This window comes from Urtica dioica, chromosome 11, assembly GCF_054948205.1.
Source record: "Urtica dioica subsp. dioica isolate 48M chromosome 11, U.dioica_male_clone48M_v1_H2, whole genome shotgun sequence".
In the NCBI taxonomy this organism is placed as follows: Eukaryota; Viridiplantae; Streptophyta; class Magnoliopsida; order Rosales; family Urticaceae; genus Urtica; species Urtica dioica.
In genome coordinates this window covers 13,787,822-13,806,290 of record NC_142766.1, presented here as the reverse complement: position 1 = coordinate 13,806,290, position 18,469 = coordinate 13,787,822, and the positions used below count along the sequence as shown (strand labels likewise).

The 18,469-nt window shown below is 39.1% G+C and overlaps 1 protein-coding gene across 1 annotated transcript; it reads left to right on the top strand.

Annotated features, from left to right (window-relative positions):
• Nucleotides 1-13,371: 13,371 nt before the first annotated feature.
• LOC149381431 (Protein kinase superfamily protein) lies at nt 13,372-17,229 on the top strand. Its single transcript, XM_089630000.1, has 8 exons — nt 13,372-14,013; nt 14,311-15,008; nt 15,089-15,193; nt 15,315-15,437; nt 15,538-15,708; nt 15,856-15,985; nt 16,372-16,584; nt 16,685-17,229. Exons 2-8 carry the CDS (start codon nt 14,329-14,331, stop codon nt 16,811-16,813), a joined length of 1,551 nt encoding a protein of 516 aa, XP_089486126.1. The 5' UTR covers nt 13,372-14,013; nt 14,311-14,328; the 3' UTR covers nt 16,814-17,229.
• The last annotated feature ends 1,240 nt before the right edge of the window (nt 17,230-18,469 follow it).

Below are 18,469 nucleotides of genomic sequence, written 5' to 3'. Positions count from 1 at the left end.
TAATCTATATAAACCTTGCGTGTACTATTGACTACGAGATAGTGAAATCATTTCCACTGGCAGAGTGCCCCCAGACGTAGGTGTATTGCACCGAACTGGGTAACCATATCGTGTGTATTTTCTTTATCGCACTGTTTGTTGTTTATCCATTATATGTGTGCAAGCAAGTTGTCGGACACATCGTCAATACATTGTGTACGACATCTTGTCCTTGTGACTAATCAGAATTTCATTTGGTATCAGAGCATGCACCTAGATCTTTTGGTGGTTTCCTGGATTTTTTTTTCTTCTGATTACCAGATATGGATAGTTCCAGAGAGGGAGGTTCGGTCAATCGCCCTCCAGTACTTGATGGAACCAACTATGGTTACTGAAAAGCCTGCATGAGCGCCTTCATGAAATCCTTTGACAACAAAACTTGGAAGGTTGTGATACACGGGTGGCAAGCCCCAATTACTGTTGATGACAAGGGAGCCCCTACAGGTCCAAAAACCGAGAAGGACTGGACCCCTATTGAAGATGAGGCAGCTCTGGGTAACTCTCGTGCACTCAATGCCATTTTTAACGGAGTTGATAAAAATGTTTTCATGCTTATAAACACCTGCACAAGTGCCAAAGAAGCCTGGGAAATTCTTGCTGTTGCCTATGAGGGAACCACGAAAGTGCGTGAGCAGAAGCTGCAGTATCTCCCTACAAACTTTGAAGCTCTCACTATGCTCGAAGATGAATCAATTGCTGAGTTCAATGTTCGCATCCGAGACCTTGCTAACGAATCCTACTCTCTCGGGAAACCCATGACCGATGGAGATCTTGTTCGGAAAACTCTGAGGGCTTTAAGTCCAAGATTCAAAATGAAGATCACGGCTATTGAAGAAGTCCATGACCTTAAAACTCTGAAGTTTGATGAAATCATGGGATCTCTCATGACATTTGAGCTTTCTCTGCCCAAGATGGAGAAGAAACACAGAGGAATGGCCCTCAAAAGCTCTATTCATGAACAAAAGGATCAGGTATACTCGGATTCTGACAATGACATTGACGATACTATAGCTATGCTTGCAAAAAATTGTAGCAGGGTTGTGAAGAGACTCAATCAGATGAATGGGAAGAATGTGTCGCAAGATGTTAAGGACAATTTTCAACAAAGATTCCAGAAGAATGCTAACCCTCACAGGAACAGTAAAAGTGGTGAACGCTATGGAAAAAGCAAAGGTATTCAGTGCCATGAATGTGAAGGTTTCGGACATATTCAGAAGGAGTGTCCCAACTTCCTCAAAAAGCAGAAAAAAGGGATACAACGCCACCCTATCGGATGACGAAGATGAAGATAGCGACTCCGACCAGATAAGTAACTTTGTGGCATTCACAGCATCTATTCATACTCATGAATCTATTAATGAATCTGGCGAATCCTCTCAGAAATTTGTTTTAGATGAGGAACTATCTGATGATGCCATGAATGATGCATACAATATCTTACACACCAAATAGGTTGAATAGTCCCACGTTCTCAATAAGCAGAGTGCTCTTATTCTTTCACTGACTGAAGACAAGGCAAGGCTCTTAGAAACCATTGTGGATCTGAAAAAGGAAGTCAGCCGTCTAAATGAGGAGCTGGACCAGATGACTATATCAGTCAGGATGCTGAACTCCGGCACTGACAGCCTTGACAAAATCCTCACCATCGAAAAACCTGCAAAGAACATGAAGGGGCTTGGATATACTCATGGTGCTTCCTCATCCCACACTACTTTTGTTCCCCAAAAGCCTGCTAGCCAGATGTCGCGAAACATGCCTCAAACATCTGGTGATGAAAAGTTTCAAGATCTACATCAGTGACATCCTTCTGGACCAACCAAGTCTCTTGTCAATAGACCTTGTTGGGTCTGCCATCATTGTGGTTGACGGGGCCATATTCGACCCTTCTGCTATCGATTATACGGGAGGAATCTTCATCAGCATCAATTCACTCACAGGAATGCGCTTCCTCGCCGTCAACCCTCTACACGGTTGGAATGGAGAGTAAAAGACATATCTTACCATGCCAATATCACGTACACATCTCTGAGTGCGTCCTCCGGTAACGACTGGTACTTCGATAGTGGTTGCTCTCGCCACATGACAGGTGATCATACCTTCCTGACTAACGTAAAACCTTACTCTAACTGTCATGTTACCTTCGGCGATGGAGTGAAAGCCACGATTCTAGGTAAAGGTCAGCTAAATTATCCTGGTATGTCTTGCTTGACTGAGGCTTTATTGGTGGAAGGTCTTACTGCTAATCTGATCAGTATTAGTCAGCTCTGTGATATGAATTTGCGTGTCAATTTTACTCGTGATAAGTGTGTGGTGATAAATGAGAAACATGATGAACTTATGAAAGGAACCAGATCTCCTGACAACTGCTACATGTGGACTCCCGCCTCAAATGCTCAGGCCAACAACTGCCTTATAACCAAGGTTGACGAAGCCAAGCTATATGGCATCAAAAGCTTGATCATTTGAATCTCAAGAGCATGCAGAAAATTGTTTCTGAGAAAGCCATTATCGGTGTCCCCAATCTAAAGATTGTTGAAGGAAGAATCTGTGGTGAGTGCCAGATTGGAAAACAAGTCAAGAAGTCACACAAGATGGTGCAAAATTTTACCACATCATGTATCTGGAACTTCTTCACATGGATCTGATGGGACCGATGCAGGTTGAGAGTCTTGGAGGGAAGAGATATGTGTTTGTGTGTGTGGATGACTACTCCAGGTATACTTGGGTTGATTTTATCCGTGAGAAATCTGACACTTTTGCTGTTTTTGAAACTTTATGCAAGAAGGTTCAGAGAGAAAAGGGAGAAAGCATTGGCAAAGTGATCAGAATACAGAGTGATCATGTGAGTGAATTTGAGAATATGAGATTTGATAAGTTTTGTACTGCAGAAGGAATAGCCCATGAATTCTCTGCTCCTATCACACCACAACAAAATGGAATTGTAGAAAGGAAAAATCGAACCCTTCAAGAAATGGTCAGAGTGATGATGTTGGCCAAAGACATTCCAGCGCACTTTTGGGCTGAAGCTCTCAATACTGCTTGCCATATTCATAATAGAGTTACTATTCGCCCAGGTACTACTATCACTCACTATGAAATATGGAAGGGGAGAAAGCCGAATGTGAAATACTTCCATGTCTTTGGTACTGTTTGTTATATCCTTGCTGACAGGGATCCTCGACGCAAATTTGATCCTAAATGTGATGAAGGTATCTTTATTGGGTACTGTAGAAATAGTCGAGCCTATCGTGTTTTTAACAAACGCACTAAGTCTATGATGGAGTCCATAAATGTGGTGGTTAATGATGATCATGCTATTTCTAACAGTACTAATGATGAAGATGAAGTTTTTCCTAGTAACACAGATGTCAGGATAGATGCTGAGAACTCTTTGGACGACATCTCCTCTGGGAGCCCTAATGTCAGGACTGATGCTGATGACAAAGTGGATGACATTGTTCCAGATGATGAGTCTCTTCCTGTGACTGAACGAAGAATCCCTTCCAGTAGAATTCAGAAAAATCATTCTGCTCATGAGGTGATTGGCGAGATTAGTGAAGGAATGAGGACTCGCCCAAAACTTCATGTAAACTATCGGGAGAGGATTGGTAATCTCTGTTTTGTCTCTAAGATTGAACCTAAGAATGTGAATGAGGCTATTGATGATGAATACTGGATTAATGATATGCAAGAGGAACTTGTTCAGTTTGAAATAAATGAAGTCTGGGAGCTAGTTCCTAAACCTGACAATGTTAATGTCATTGGAACTAAGTGGATATTTAAAAATAAATCTGATGAGCATGACAATATAACTCGAAACAAAGCTAGACTTGTGGCGCAAGGTTATACGCAGGTGGAAGGTGTGGACTTTGATGAAACCTTTGTCCCTATTGCGAGACTTGAAGCCATCAGACTCTTGCTTGGCATCTCTTGTCATCTCAACTTCAAACTTTTCCAGATGGATGTTAAAAGTGCTTTCCTCAACGGAATGGTTATACCAGAGGAGGAGTTGATAAAACTCTGTTCATAAAGAAGGAAGATGGCAACCTCATGATAGCTCAAATCTATGTTGACGATATTGTCTTTGGAGGAATGTCAAACAAGATGGTGGATCTTTTTGTACGACAAATGCATACTGAATTCGAAATGAGTACGGTTGGTGAGCTTAATTATTTTCTGGGCTTTCAGATCAGGAAAATGAATGACGGTATCTTTATCTCCCAAAGTAAATATGCTAAAAACATTGTGAAAAAGTTTGGCTTGGAAAAATCTTCTCACAAGCGGACCCCCGCCGCTACTCATTTTAAACTCACTAAGGATGAGCTTGGTGAATCTGTTGATCAAAGCCTCTACAGGAGTATCCTTGGTAGTCTCATCTACCTCACTGCCAGCCGACCTGACATAGCCTACTCTGTTGGTGTGTGTGCACGTTATCAAGCTAACCCCAAAGCTAGCCATCTGGCTAAAGCCAAGCGAATTGTAAGGTAGCACGGTTGATAGAAGAAGCACTTCTGGTGGATGTTTCTACCTAGGAAATAATCTCATCTCCTAGTTTAGCAAGAAGCAAAAATGTATCTCCCTGTCCATAGCTGAGGCTGAATACATAGCAGCAGGGAACAGTTGTACTCAGCTCCTCTGGATGAAACAGATGCTTGCTGAATATGATGTTGGACAAGATGTCATGACATTATTCTGCGACAATATCAGTGCCATCAACATCTCAAAGAATCCAGTTCAGCACAGTAAGACCAAGCATATTGAGATCAGACATCATTTCATTCGAGATCTTGTGAAAGATAAAAAGATCAAACTCGAATATATTCCCACCGAAAAACAGCTCGCAGACATTTTCACTAAGGCCTTGGATGCTAATCGGTTTGAAAATCTCAGATCCTCCCTAGGATTGTGTTTGATTGAGCAATAGCAATTACTGAATTATGGAGGGATTTTTGGTTTTATCCTCTATGTTGTCAAAGCTGGTACTTCTCTAATTTTTGTTCGTGTGTGTTTCGTGAAAGTTTTCTCATGGGCACATTTTTCTGGTTGGCCCATTCAACTATATTGTCAGGTTAAAATGCCACTTTTTATTCTTTTGGGCTTGAGATGGACCAAGGCCCATTCCATGTCACGACGTCGTGTTCATCCTTGCCAGTTTCTTATACATGCAGACAGTTCCATTCTCGAGAAAGACTGGGAAGTTACCTCTTATTCAAACTTTGAAATTTCTCGCATTTCATCGCTTTTCTTGTCCATTATTTCTCTAATTTGCGCTTTCACCCCTCTCGACGGTTATTTGTGTGGCAGTTTTCTTGAAATTCTCTTCAAAATGGTTGGAACCAGAAGCGGCATCAACACAACCATTCCTTCTAAGAAAGAGAAAACCACAATGAGGAGGAAAAATGTCAAGACAAAGAAGCCTGGGCAGGAGAGTAACAAGCACGGTGTCCGGGTTCGAGGATTGCGATCCAGTGAGCGTGCCAATGGTCAGGCCGGAGGTGCAACCACTGGATCATCAATTCCTCCTGCAAACCCCTCACTCTCCGCCGTAAGAAAGGCCATGCTCAAGAAATCCACTCTCTCTATCACCGACATTACTGGAGAAGTCAGTTCCAGTAGCTCTTCTGAAGGAAGAAGAGATGATGACGTTGCTGCCGAAGAAGAAACCCTCACTCGCGTGTCTCCCATTGAAAGCTCTCACGAAGTTGTGCAAGGTAATCCTGAAACCTCATTTCCCTCTGATGAGAACCCTAGGGACATTGAAACATTGAACTCTCTCCTTGGTGAACAAGAGCCCCATCCCAGTGATGTTATTGGTGGTATTCTGGGATTGAGTGGAGATGTCTTGAAAGATGTTCCAACATCTTCCTCTCTGAGGCATGAGAAGGAGACTGATCAAGGTCAGGATGCTGGGGAAGATATTCTTGCCTCTCTCAAAGAGAAAGTTTAGAAAGATGACGACGTCTGTATTGCCACTCTTCTGTCGGAGAAGAGAAAGCGGTTGGAAGAAAGTGTTCCTGTTGTTCCCGTCCTTGCAAAGAAGAAGAAGAAAGAAAAGATGGGCATGATAAAGAAACGTGGAAAGAAGCCTGCTGAGTCTCCTATGTCTGCTATCGACGAGGTCCCTGATGTTAAAGAAGAGGAACCAGTGATTTCTTTTGGAATGGGGAACAAGAGATCTGTGGGAGGGCGAAAGCTCCCAAAGAATATTCATGCTGCTCCCCTGGACAATGTCTCGTTTCATAAGGAAGACGGTGCCCTAAAATGGAGGTATGTGTATCACAGAGCCATCTTTCCTGAAAAGGAACTGTATGCTGAGGCTCTGAAGATCGATGTTGTCATAAAGCTTTTGCACGATGCTGAGATACTCAGGACTGTTACCAGCATAGGGGTATACTACCCGGCCTTGGTGAAGGAATTCATAGTCAACCTCTCCTCGTCCTTCGATGTTCCAGATGATGCAGAATTCAGAAAGGTCTTCGTCAGAGGACATTGTTTTGAGATCTCTCCTGGTGTTATCAACGAGTTCCTTGGTCGAGGGAAAATCATTACTGTTGATCGTGTACCCTCTCTGGACATCATTGCTCAAGAGATTACTGGTGACGAAATAAAAGTCTGGCCATCCAAGGGAACGCTGCCATCCTCTGATCTCACTGCCAAATACTCCATTCTCTACCGCATCGGCATCGCCAACTTGGCCCCTTCTTCTCATGGGTCTAGTATCAAGGCGGATCTGGCACGCCTAATCTACCAGATAGGTACCCGTTCCTCCTTTGATTTTGGTGAATTTGTCCTTGATCACTTGGCAAAACATGCCAAGTCGTTTGCAGTGAAGCTTCCCATAGGTTTCCCTTCCCTCATCACTGGTATCCTGCTCAAGAAAAACAAGAATATTTTGCGAAGTACAGATGTGGCGGGCAAAAGACATGGTGTTCTCAACTTCAGTCACAAACTGTTTGAGGGGAAACATGCTTGTGACCTTGTCAGATCTTCAGTCGCGACATCTGACATCTCTGGGAGCAAACTGAATTTGAGATCAATGACTGATGAGGTTCAGAGGAATGTGCTGAAAGAACTCCTTGAGGAGATTGAAGTTCTCAAAAGGACTATTGAGACTCTCTCCAACAGGAAGTCCAAGTGTGAAGCCCTTGTTCGAGATCTTAGGGCTCATCCTAGTGATGCTACCTCCACTCAGCCAGGCCAAGCTAATGCTGCTGATGATTCTGATGATGCTGAGGACTCGAAAGATGCTGATGAGTCTGAGAACGATGAAGGAAATATTGACAGTGCCCGGGATGATGTTGGTGATAAGGACGATAGTGACTCGTCTTAATTTTGCTCTTTTTTTTTAAGATCTGGTCTGTATAATCCAACTTCTTTTCAGACATCTTTCTGTTTGGTTTGTACTACAGTTTATCTTGTGTTTCAGACTGGGTTCTAGATGGTGTGTAAAACTTCACTTCTATACTTTTTATGATATATGTACTACTGTTTGCGTGAGTTCTCATCCTTTTCAGGCTGTATTTATTCCTCCCTCTGTTTTGGTCGCTCCTTGCCTTTGGTATTCTTTTGAGGCAATCAGGGGGAGAGGCGTCATGAGGTCATTTATTTTGACTCTCTTCTTCTGGTCATGACGCTTGTATGAGAACTGTTCCTGGAAGTGCTTGCCTAAAAAATAGCCAAAGGGGGAGATTGTTGTTACGTTATATGTTGGTTTTATTTTTTAGTGCAAGTTGTTTAGAAAGATGTCGGTCGTCATGCTCCTACTTCGGGTGAGACATCCTTCCTCCTGTGTGCAGACTTTATTTCAGGCAAGTTTCCAGTATTGACAGATTGCCTCGCTGGTGACTTCATTATGAGATATTGCATCGCTGGTGACTTTATTATGAGATATTCGTATGAGGCTGGGTAAGGAAACCCTAGATACACTTCCAGGCCTGTACAGCTGCTATAAAAGTCATGCGCTCCCCCTTAGCAGCCTCGACGCTTTTGATAAAATACTTAGAGCTCTTAGACGTGCAAGACCGGCGGACTGGGAGGCTTTGTGTTTTGTTAATCGCGGTGTATTCTCTCAAACACTATTCCACAAAGATTGAGTGTCTATGAGAGTTGGGTTTTGTGATCTCGTGATTGAAGGCTCACGAGCGTTTGAAGACTGAAAGTCATCCGAGCACAGGCGGTTGCTCGAATGGTGGAATTGAGACGGAGCTCAAATCCAGGGGGAGTCCTTGGCTAGGTATTCACTGGTGGTAATAGTCTCTAGGTTGTTTTATTTATTTGGTGATTGTAATCTATATAAACCTTGCGTGTACTATTGACTACAAGATAGTGAAATCCTTTCCACTGGCAGAGTGCCCCCAGACGTAGGTGTATTGCACCGAACTGGGTAACCATATCGTGTGTATTTTCTTTATCGTAATGTTTGTTGTTTATCCATTATCTGTGTGCAAGCAAGTTGTCGGACACATTGTCAATACATTATGTACGACTCAAGCTGGCTTATCGGTTCGGAAGCAAACGGAAGGAATGACTTCCGGGTCATCTTTATGCTTATCGGAAATTTCCGAGTTCCGATAACACGGAAATGGCAGCGACAGTTCCGAAGTGTGTTGGAAATGGCAATGGGGGTGCGGAAATGGGTCTACCGATAGTTGCCATGAGAGGTTGTGGACTGTTTGCATTGAGGGGGTATGCAGGACTGCCGAGAGAGAGAGAGAGAGAGAGAGAGAGAGAGAGAGAGAGAGAGAGAGAGAGAGTTTGGGGTCACTGAGCTCATTAAATACAATTGTTTTTGGTAGTGATTTGTAGTGGAGAGATACTTTTTATGCCTCTTTCTGTATGTATGGAATATAAATTAAGGCCAACAATATGCATTTTGCACAAGTATGGTTTTCTTTGCCAGCTAAGTGATGCTGATTAAAAAAAATTGATAGCAAAATAATAAAAAAAATATTGGCATGTACGTAGAGCTTATAATAATATTTGTATAGACTTTCTTTTATTTATTTATTTTTTTATTAATTTGTTTAATATTTAACTATTTTTTACCCATCATTTTATATTCTTCTTATTTTCTTCTTATTTTTACAATTTTAACTTTTTTATTTTACACATTAGTACCTTCTTTTAAAATTTTAACAGTTTAGTCCTTTTCATTTACCATTTAAATTTGATTTTTTATTTTTTTTTAATTCCTTATTGGAAGTTAATGGAAATATGGATTTCCATTAAGGTTAACGGAAATTCCATTTCCGTTAAGCAATGAAAGGCATCTAAATTGGTAATGGAAATACCATTTCCAATAAGCAATGGAAGGTGGCTTATTGGAAATGGAATTTTCATTACCTTCCATTGCCCAGGATGATGTACGACATCTTGTCCTTGTGACTAATCAGAATTTCAAGAAATATCAAGACAAAAAACTTCAAAATCTCTAGTGTAAGAATAATCTATTTTCAAAGTTTTTGCCTTCATTTTTATATTTTCGAAGATTTTACCTTCATTTTTTTTAGTGATTTCAAAGTTTTTACCTTCATTTTTCTAATCGTTTCGAAGTTTTTTAAGAAATTTATTTTGGACGTTTTACATACCAAAAAACTTGGTTTTCCATTAGTGTAACATAGAGCTTGATTTTCAAAATCTTCGAAGGTTTTACCTTCATATTTTTAGTGATTTCGAAGTTTTTATCTTCATTTTTCTAATTGTTTCGAAGTTTTTTAAGAATGGTATTTTGAAAGTTTTACATACCAAAAAACTTGATTTTTCAGTAAAAAAAAAAAAAAAAAAAACTTGATTTTCCTAAAGTGTTTAACATAGAGCTTAATTTTCAAATGTGAAGTAACATTAATCTTGTTTTCTCAAGTTCCCCTTACAATTCTTACAGAAGCCAAGTTCTCAAAAGGTGAAAGCACATAGTATAATGGAGCTTTATTAGGACAAATTAATGCTTTTAATGCTCAAACCAAAAACAAGGAATGTAAAAAAAAAAAAAAAAAAAATAGAAACATGATAAATATTTGGAAATTGTCACTCTCTTATTTTGCAATAGTACATATATACATGCATAGCCAGTTAAGCATAACGTTGAAACGCACAAAGTTGTGTTTGACCCACAAAATTTAGGTCTCATTGTAGGTGGTCCAAGGACACCAAAAGAGTTAGTTTCATTCAAGTAGTAGATCTTGGCCAACTTCTTACCACTCTATCTTCTGTCTCTCATACAGTTTTAGGAGATTCCTTCGGAGAGAAAAAAAAAAAAAAGCAGCTTTTATATAATCTACGTACGCTCTTCTCGCCTGCTAGTGCACTTTGCAACTCATATATATTGTGTTAACCCGTAAATTATCATATAAACTGGAAATTATTTTTATATTTATGCTTAAAAATAAGAATTTGAATAACTGCTCACCTTGAAAAATATTACTTAAGTGATTTTCAAAAATAATCATAATAGTTTGAATTTTGTAAATGGATTAAGTTAGAAGGATATATGAGTTTTATTTATTTATTTATTTTAAAATCAAATTTTAAAACCAAATGATCATCTGATATAGGCAAATATATATATATATATATATATATATATATATATATATATATATATTGTGGTGCAAAGAAAAACTACAACTATTTTTTTAAATAGGTCCCGTTAGAATTTCTCGAGAGCAAATTGTAAGAAAATTTCAAGAGAAGAAATAGTACTTTGAATGCAAATCAAGAATACCAAGCCACCAAACTTTGTTCATACAAGACCCGATGCTAAATTTAGCTAATATATGACCAGCTCCATTAAGAATTCGGCGACCTTGACTTCATATAAGCCGTTACAACACTCCAAAATATCATCAAGAACACAACAAAAGGAACACCTTGGAGAAGTTTGTCACCGACCCCTTGACAATTTGATTTCGTAAAAGTTTTGGTGCGACATTGATGAATTCGAATAAGAATTTTCGAGGTCCCTGCCATTTCAAGCTTGTAAATAGCATCAAGACACCACACAACAGAGACATTAGGAATGTCAAATTCATTTTTAACAATCAAACCGAAGAATAATGACAATTTGATCCACAATTGAGAGGATAAGATAAACCAAAGATAATTTCCAAGCAAAAGAAGTAGAAATCAGTCCACTTAGAGTTTGTTATTTTGATTGTTATGGTTACACATAAACTGGTGGATATTCAGTTACTTCTACTACTTACAGTAAAACTAGAACTGATTATACAATATACTCATTCTTTTTAGAGAAGAAAAAGTGTGTAAGAGGTAAATTTTATACTTTCCTAACTCTTTGGGAGAAAGACAAATTATGTTTGTACGACAGCTGTCAAGTGTATAATAACTTAGAATTAAAGCACACTAGCCAATGTATTTTTTTTTTTTTATATAGAGAATTAGAAAAATAGCAAATTTAAACGTTTGACATTGCTAAATAGCCAACGTTTGATAAATCTTAGATAAATAAACGTAAATAATGACGTGATCTAATATATGGAGGTGGATATTTATCTAAAATTCAACATGAAAGTGGTTATTTACCTAAAATTTACCAAACGTTGACTATTTAACAATGACAAACGTTTAAGTTGACTATTTTCCTAATGTACTCTTATTTTTATCCGAATAAGTTATTCAGCTTTCACTTGGTAGAGTGAGTAGCCCCTTTATTTAGAGGAAAAATGTCACAAGGACTTAGATAGAAGGAATATCCGATAAAATGTTCTCCCACGAGTCAGGAGGAACACTGGAATTCCAAGAAACAAAAGCATAAATCGAAGGGTTATTTTAGCTAATTTGTGAGCAACTAAGTTACAAGATTTAGGAGTGTAACATACATCAAAGAAACTGAGATCGCCGGAGAGGAGACGAATGCATCTAGGACAAGACCGAGTTCATTGGCAAGAGGACGCGATGTGCGCATGAGCTACACAATAGTGGCATAGTCGGTCTGAACCTAGACTTTGGGAATGTTCAAATCCCGGCTGATCATAGGTCATGACGAATGGCTAGAGCTTCAGCGATAATCAGGCTTAAGGTGCGCAGACAAGGATCGATGAAAGAGTGGGTAACATATTCTTCACGAGCTCTGAATAATCCTCTCATGCCACATCGGAGGCCATCCTCGGTGAGAGTGGCGTCGGTGTTGAGAACGGTAATGGAATCGGACATAGAAGGCCAGTGAGGATCAGCGCCCATCGAATCCGTAGCCTGTGGCTGGTGAGAGTTGCTGCGACAGAATCCTTCCATGTAATTCAACGCCTAGTGAGATGTTGATGTAGCCAAAAATCGGGTACAATATATTTTTTAGGGCATTATTAGTCAATGATACATGAGCATGTATATATATATATATATATATATATATATATATATATATACATAAATATGAGAGGCTTGACAAATATAAAAATTGAATACAGTAATTGTTTACATGAAAGTTTATATCTGCTTATTTGAATACGTCGATTAAATAGAGATTCCGAATTATCTCCATAAAAGATAAACCTAATTATAAAGAGAAAATATTAAATGATAAGGGCGTTGATGATATGTGAGAAGCACAAAAAATGTGAATGGGATTTTCGCTCTTTTCCATCTTCTTGCTTGTCTTTTATAGTGTGTGTTTTGTTTTTGTTTTAGTTTTTTTTTTTTTTTTTATCGTGGGTTTATTAAACCCCTAGTTTAGTAGTTATAAACTGAAAGTTGTTGAATACGTGACTTCATGTAATTATTTGAATAATAATCGTCGACTTTGTGGTTAGAGCAATAATTTATAATTAAATGACTATATCTAAATTATTTGATTGATTAATCTTTATTAAAACCGCTAATTTGTTTTATCTTCTCGAGTATACTCCATAATTTTTACCTCTAATTTTTAGATATAGTGCATTTCTCTTCTTTCCGTTCGGACATTTTTTTGCAAAGCTAACCTTATTCGGACTATTTTAACCTCGTAAGAAGCTAGTGAGTGAAAGAAGAAAATGTGAGCAACGCCGTAATTATAACAATTATATGTGTAATATAACAAATAAGGAAGCTAGCCAATAAATAGCAAAAAAAAAAAAAAAAAAAATAGCGCACTTGATGCTGTACAATCATTACAGCACACATACATACAAATACAGCAGTCAAACACAACCCACACACAGAAGAGAAAAAAAGAAATTAAATTGAATTAAATAAAATTAAATTACCGATAGTCAGTCATCTTCACAGCAAACAAACAAATGTAATGAAAATCACATTTCATTAGATTACATTACTCAGTGGAAAAGGGAATTCCTTTCTCATGCTTCTATTTCACTGTATGTATAAAAATATGTGCATTATTATTAGGGAAAATATTATTATCATTTTTATATGTGTAGTTTTGTAAGGGATCTTTTAATAACTAAAACTTATCACCTACCACTGATAACACCATCTCTTCTTTCATCTTTCTTCCTCTTCTTCATCAACCTCAATTTCAGTTCCATCTTCTTGTTTCCTTTCGGTTGTGTGAGTTTATTTATTATATATTAATTATCATTATTATTAATATCCCCACCACCACCATAACTGAGACTGAGAGAAAGAGAGACTCATAAAAATTTCCATGTCCCTGTACTGTCTTCAAGAGGCAAAGCAACTTTTTAGTCATTTTTGGATTTGGGTTTGGGTTTTTGTCTTTGATAAGTCTCAGGGTTGGTTCTGGTGCAAGAAAGCTCCTTCTCAGCTTAGATTTAGCCACACATTTGACCCACTAGCACACCCCAGAAAGGGAATTCTTACCAAGTTTTAATCTTTTTATCCTTAATTATAGACAGAAAGAAAAAAGGTTTGGGCTTTATAATTGAGTTTGTCTCAGTTCTATGGTTTCTTGAGTTTTCTTTTGTCTGGTTCGGAGATCTGGGATTCGCTGTGGGGTTGAAGAATGTTGAAGACAGTCCTGAGATCTGAGCTTTGAGATTTTCTTGGCATTACTTCATAGAGGTAAGCATGAATAACTCGGTTTCTTTGATTATAATATAAGTTACTTTGGTTTCTTTATGTTACTCGCACTATAAATAAAGAAGACTTCTTTTTTAATGATATTTCTGAGTGATGGCTGTGAAATTATTTAACGTGTAATTGGATCTCCTGTTTGCTTTGTGATGTGATCTGTCGGTGTTCATCATTAAATTGTTCGGTTTCCTAGTTTGATGGGTATGGTTTTGCTGTACTTTTTTCTAGAAATTTTTGAAAGAGTCTCATGATTTGGGCAATATTTGGATTAAATCTTGAATTCAGCATCCGAAGAAGAAGGAAATGGGTTCCAATTTAAACGCGGAGCTCTCGAAGAGCACTCCGATATTTGGCCTCAAAGTGTGGGAAGTGATCGGGATCGCCGTGGCGCTCTTCATCGTGATCATCCTCTCCGTGCTCTCGCTTTGCCTCACGTCCCGGAGAAAGTCGAGGCGGGCCCGGAGCCGAATCCCCCAGACCCAAATCCCAGCCATCTCGAAGGAGATCAAGGAGGTCCGGGTAGAGCAAGTGGCGGCGAGCGAGTTCGTCCCGAGGGACGGGATTCTCGTGACGATCCACGACAAGACCAACGAGAACGAGGCGGACAAGGTTTTGCTCCACGTGGGCATGGGAAAATCTTCGAAGAACAACAACAATGGTGGAGATAGCAGCCAATCGGGGTCGTTCAACCGATTCGACAGAGACTCAGTCTCGGGAGAGGAAGGGAGCTCCGGGACCGTGACGGTGTACAAGAAGCCGGGCTGTTCCGCATCGTACCCGATCACGGCACCGTCTCCGCTGAGCGGGCTGCCCGAATTCTCCCACTTGGGCTGGGGACACTGGTTCACGCTGAGGGATCTCGAGCTCGCCACGAATCGTTTCTCGAAGGAGAATATTCTCGGCGAGGGCGGGTACGGGATCGTTTACCAGGGTCATCTCATTAACGGGACTCCGGTCGCGGTCAAGAAGATCCTCAATAATGTGTAAGCGCTGGTTAACTCGCACCCATTTAATGACCGGACTTAAAACTTTAAAATATATATATTTTTTTCTTTTCTTACAGTGGGCAAGCAGAGAAAGAGTTTAGAGTTGAAGTCGAAGCGATCGGCCATGTGCGTCACAAGAATTTGGTTCGTCTTCTGGGATACTGTATCGAAGGGACTCACAGGTATAATTATTGATAGTGTAATTTTGTCTTTTTTTTATTCGGTTCTTGTCCAAGAATAGTTTTGTTTTTAATTTTTTATATTTTATATTTCTAATGTGGACATCCATGCATACTATTTCAGGATATTGGTTTATGAATACGTGAACAATGGAAATCTAGAGCAGTGGCTTCATGGAGCCATGAGACAACATGGATATCTCACCTGGGAGGCTCGAATTAAGGTCCTTCTCGGCACAGCAAAAGCGTAAGCGTTTCTTTTTTCAACCCAAAAAAAGAAGAAAAAAAAATCCTCCGAATTTTCTGTTCTCATTTAGTGTGACTAATTCTTGATGATGATGATGCAGTCTTGCATACTTGCACGAGGCTATTGAGCCAAAGGTGGTACATAGAGATATCAAGTCTAGCAACATCTTGATCGACGACGATTTCAATGCAAAGGTCTCTGATTTCGGGCTAGCCAAGCTTTTGGGTGCTGGGAAAAGTCACGTCACAACTCGTGTTATGGGCACATTCGGGTTACTATTCTTTCTTTCTCTCTTTCTTTTCCCTTTCTCGGGTCAAGCATATCACGAGTTTTGCCAAAAATACAGACATTTAAAGCGCGTTTTATGTTGTATTTATTATTATTCACCTTGTCTTTTTCTACCCCTATATATATTCAGATATGTGGCTCCTGAATACGCGAATACCGGCCTTTTGAATGAAAAAAGCGATGTGTATAGTTTCGGTGTCGTGCTGTTGGAAGCAATCACCGGCCGAGACCCAGTTGACTATGGTCGACCTTCGCAAGAGGTGACTCTCTCTCTCTCTCTCTCTCTCTCTCTCTCTCTCTCTCTCTCTCTCGGTTCCTTTATTACATCTAGTATCAATGTATAGTTTGTTTCCATCTTCTCGAGTTCGATAGATACAGACTGCGAAAGAAATTGAGAAGGATATAGAGAAGTGAATTAGGCATGTTGATGTGATTCCTCTAATACATCAATCTCTTCTAGTTCATCAACCGAATAGAATAGATGCGCTTTCGCCCCGTTATGGTTGTAGAATCACAACTATAAATATTTGCTGCTCAATCTCAGTAGGCCATTACGGAATTAATACCGATGTTGGAATCAAATTTCGTGTACAAGAACATAAGACCGCAGAATATAAATGTGTATTTTGTGAAACGGGTTAAACAGGTAAATCTGGTGGATTGGCTGAAAATGATGGTGGGAAGCAGGAAGTCGGAAGAAGTGGTGGACCCGAACATCGATGTGAGACCGTCGACTCGGGCCCTGAAACGAGCCCTCTTGACTGCCTTGAGATGCGTCGATCCCGACTCTGAGAAAAGACCCAAGATGGGCCAAGTCGTTCGGATGCTCGAGTCCGAGGAATATCCCATTTCCAGAGAGGTTAGTTCGATTGTTTGTTCTTCAAGTATTCTTTTTTAGGCTTCGCTTTTGATCTTGTTCCGAGTCCTGACACAATAACTGCCGTTTTTTTCGAAAACAGGACCGAAGGAACCGAAGAGCTCAAGCCAATAACAACACCGAGATTGATTCCCAGAGAGACTGTTCAGACACCGACAAGAGCGACAATATGGGTTCGAGATCGGACAGCAGAGGCTACCAAAGATCGTAACCAACCATATCGCTATTCTTCTCAAGGCATTTATAGATATATATATATATATATATATATATATATATATTATTTCACTTCGGTCGCCATTCTTGAAATTCTTTCGACTCGTTTAATTTCTCGGGGTTTTTTTTTCTGAGCTAATGTTTCCCGGTAGCTCGAAGGTGGGGTTGGGGGGCGGAAAGGTGGTTGGATGATTGTTGAGATGAGATGGGTTTTTTTTATTATTATTATTTTTTTTATTTTATTGTTTGGGGGTCAAATCTCGGTTTCTTACTTGTAGATGGAGAGATTATTGTTTGTGTACCTGAGTGGTGGTTTGTGAAGATCCCATGACAATGGAGATATTGTATATGTACAGAATTTGTAGCTCTTCAAAGTTGTCTTATGGAAACCATAAATGTGGTCTTCTTTTAGTTTTGGTAAAAGGAAAAAGAAAAAAGGAAAAAAAAAAACCTTGCCAAAAGGAAAATAATAATTAATAACAATAAATGGGACATCAAACACGTTGTGGGTCCTCAACTTTTGGTGGGAATTCATAGCCCCTGCAACTTGGACAGCTAAGCAAATATGATGATACAAAAGAAGAAACGACAAGAACATGGTTCAAAAGATTTGGTTTTGGTGTGTGATGATGATAATATTGCTTAGACGCAAGGTTACAAGGTTTGGTTTGGAATGTATAGATTGGGGGTTTTTTTTTTTATTATTATTTATAAATATTGTGCGAATTCCTTAGAATATTGTGTGTGAACGTGGCTGTGTGGTGCGAAACTCAATCATATTTCGTTACCAAAGCAATAGGAAATCAATATTAGTTTTTATAGGAAATCAATATTAGTTTTATGTAAGACACTTCAATGCCAATAAGATGGGTGTTTGTTTTCTACGCCGAGCCTCAAGGAATTAAACAGTGAATGGGAATTGAGTGCTTTTTTTTTTTTGGTAGTGACACGAGTCATAGAGTGACCATTCTTGATATACTTTTAACTCTTTAGTAGATTCCTTAAAAAAAAAAAAAAAAAAAAAAACTCTTTAGTAGATGATAATATAGGCTGACAAGAGGACCAGCGGGTTATTTGGGTCGGTAAAGCACTTATGTTGTCCAAATGAAGAAGATGAGTTCAAGTCTCCACCGAAAAGGTAAAAATTATCAACAAAAAAAAAAAAAAAAAAAAAAAGAGAGAGAGAGAGCATAAAACATGGTAATTTGTTGGTAAGAATTATTTTAAAATATGTTGTTTTAAAATTTATGTGATTCGAATAAATAAATAAAAAACAAACGTTTGGGCCAAAGTGTTACATGTTTAGAGGGATGGACTTACATGACTTGAGAGATTGGAAATAAGGATTGAGATTTTCGATGCGTGATCATACTCTATTTGGAAAGATCTTCAAAGGTCATTATTTCTTTTATGTTGGGTTGAGAAATAATCATACTTTCATTTGGTGTAGTTTTTGGGAGTCGCTAAAGTTGTTGAAATATGGGGTTCGGTCGACCATTGGTTCCAAAGAATGCATCGACATCTTGAACGAGGCTTCCAAATTAAGAGAATCCCTAAGTCATGTCATGGAGTATAAGCTTGGAGAATAAAAAAAAGGTTTATAGGCTAATGTCGGAGGGAGTGGCGAGCTGAGATTTGAAGTGGTGGCCGA

Coding starts and splice junctions, on each gene's coding strand:
- LOC149381431 (XM_089630000.1), top strand. CDS start 14,329: ATGGGTTCCAATTTAAACGCGGAGCTCTCGAAGAGCACTCCGATATTT. Junction 15,986..16,371: donor ATGGTCGACCTTCGCAAGAG/GTGACTCTCTCT, acceptor CGGGTTAAACAG/GTAAATCTGGTGGATTGGCT. Junction 16,585..16,684: donor AATATCCCATTTCCAGAGAG/GTTAGTTCGATT, acceptor TTTCGAAAACAG/GACCGAAGGAACCGAAGAGC.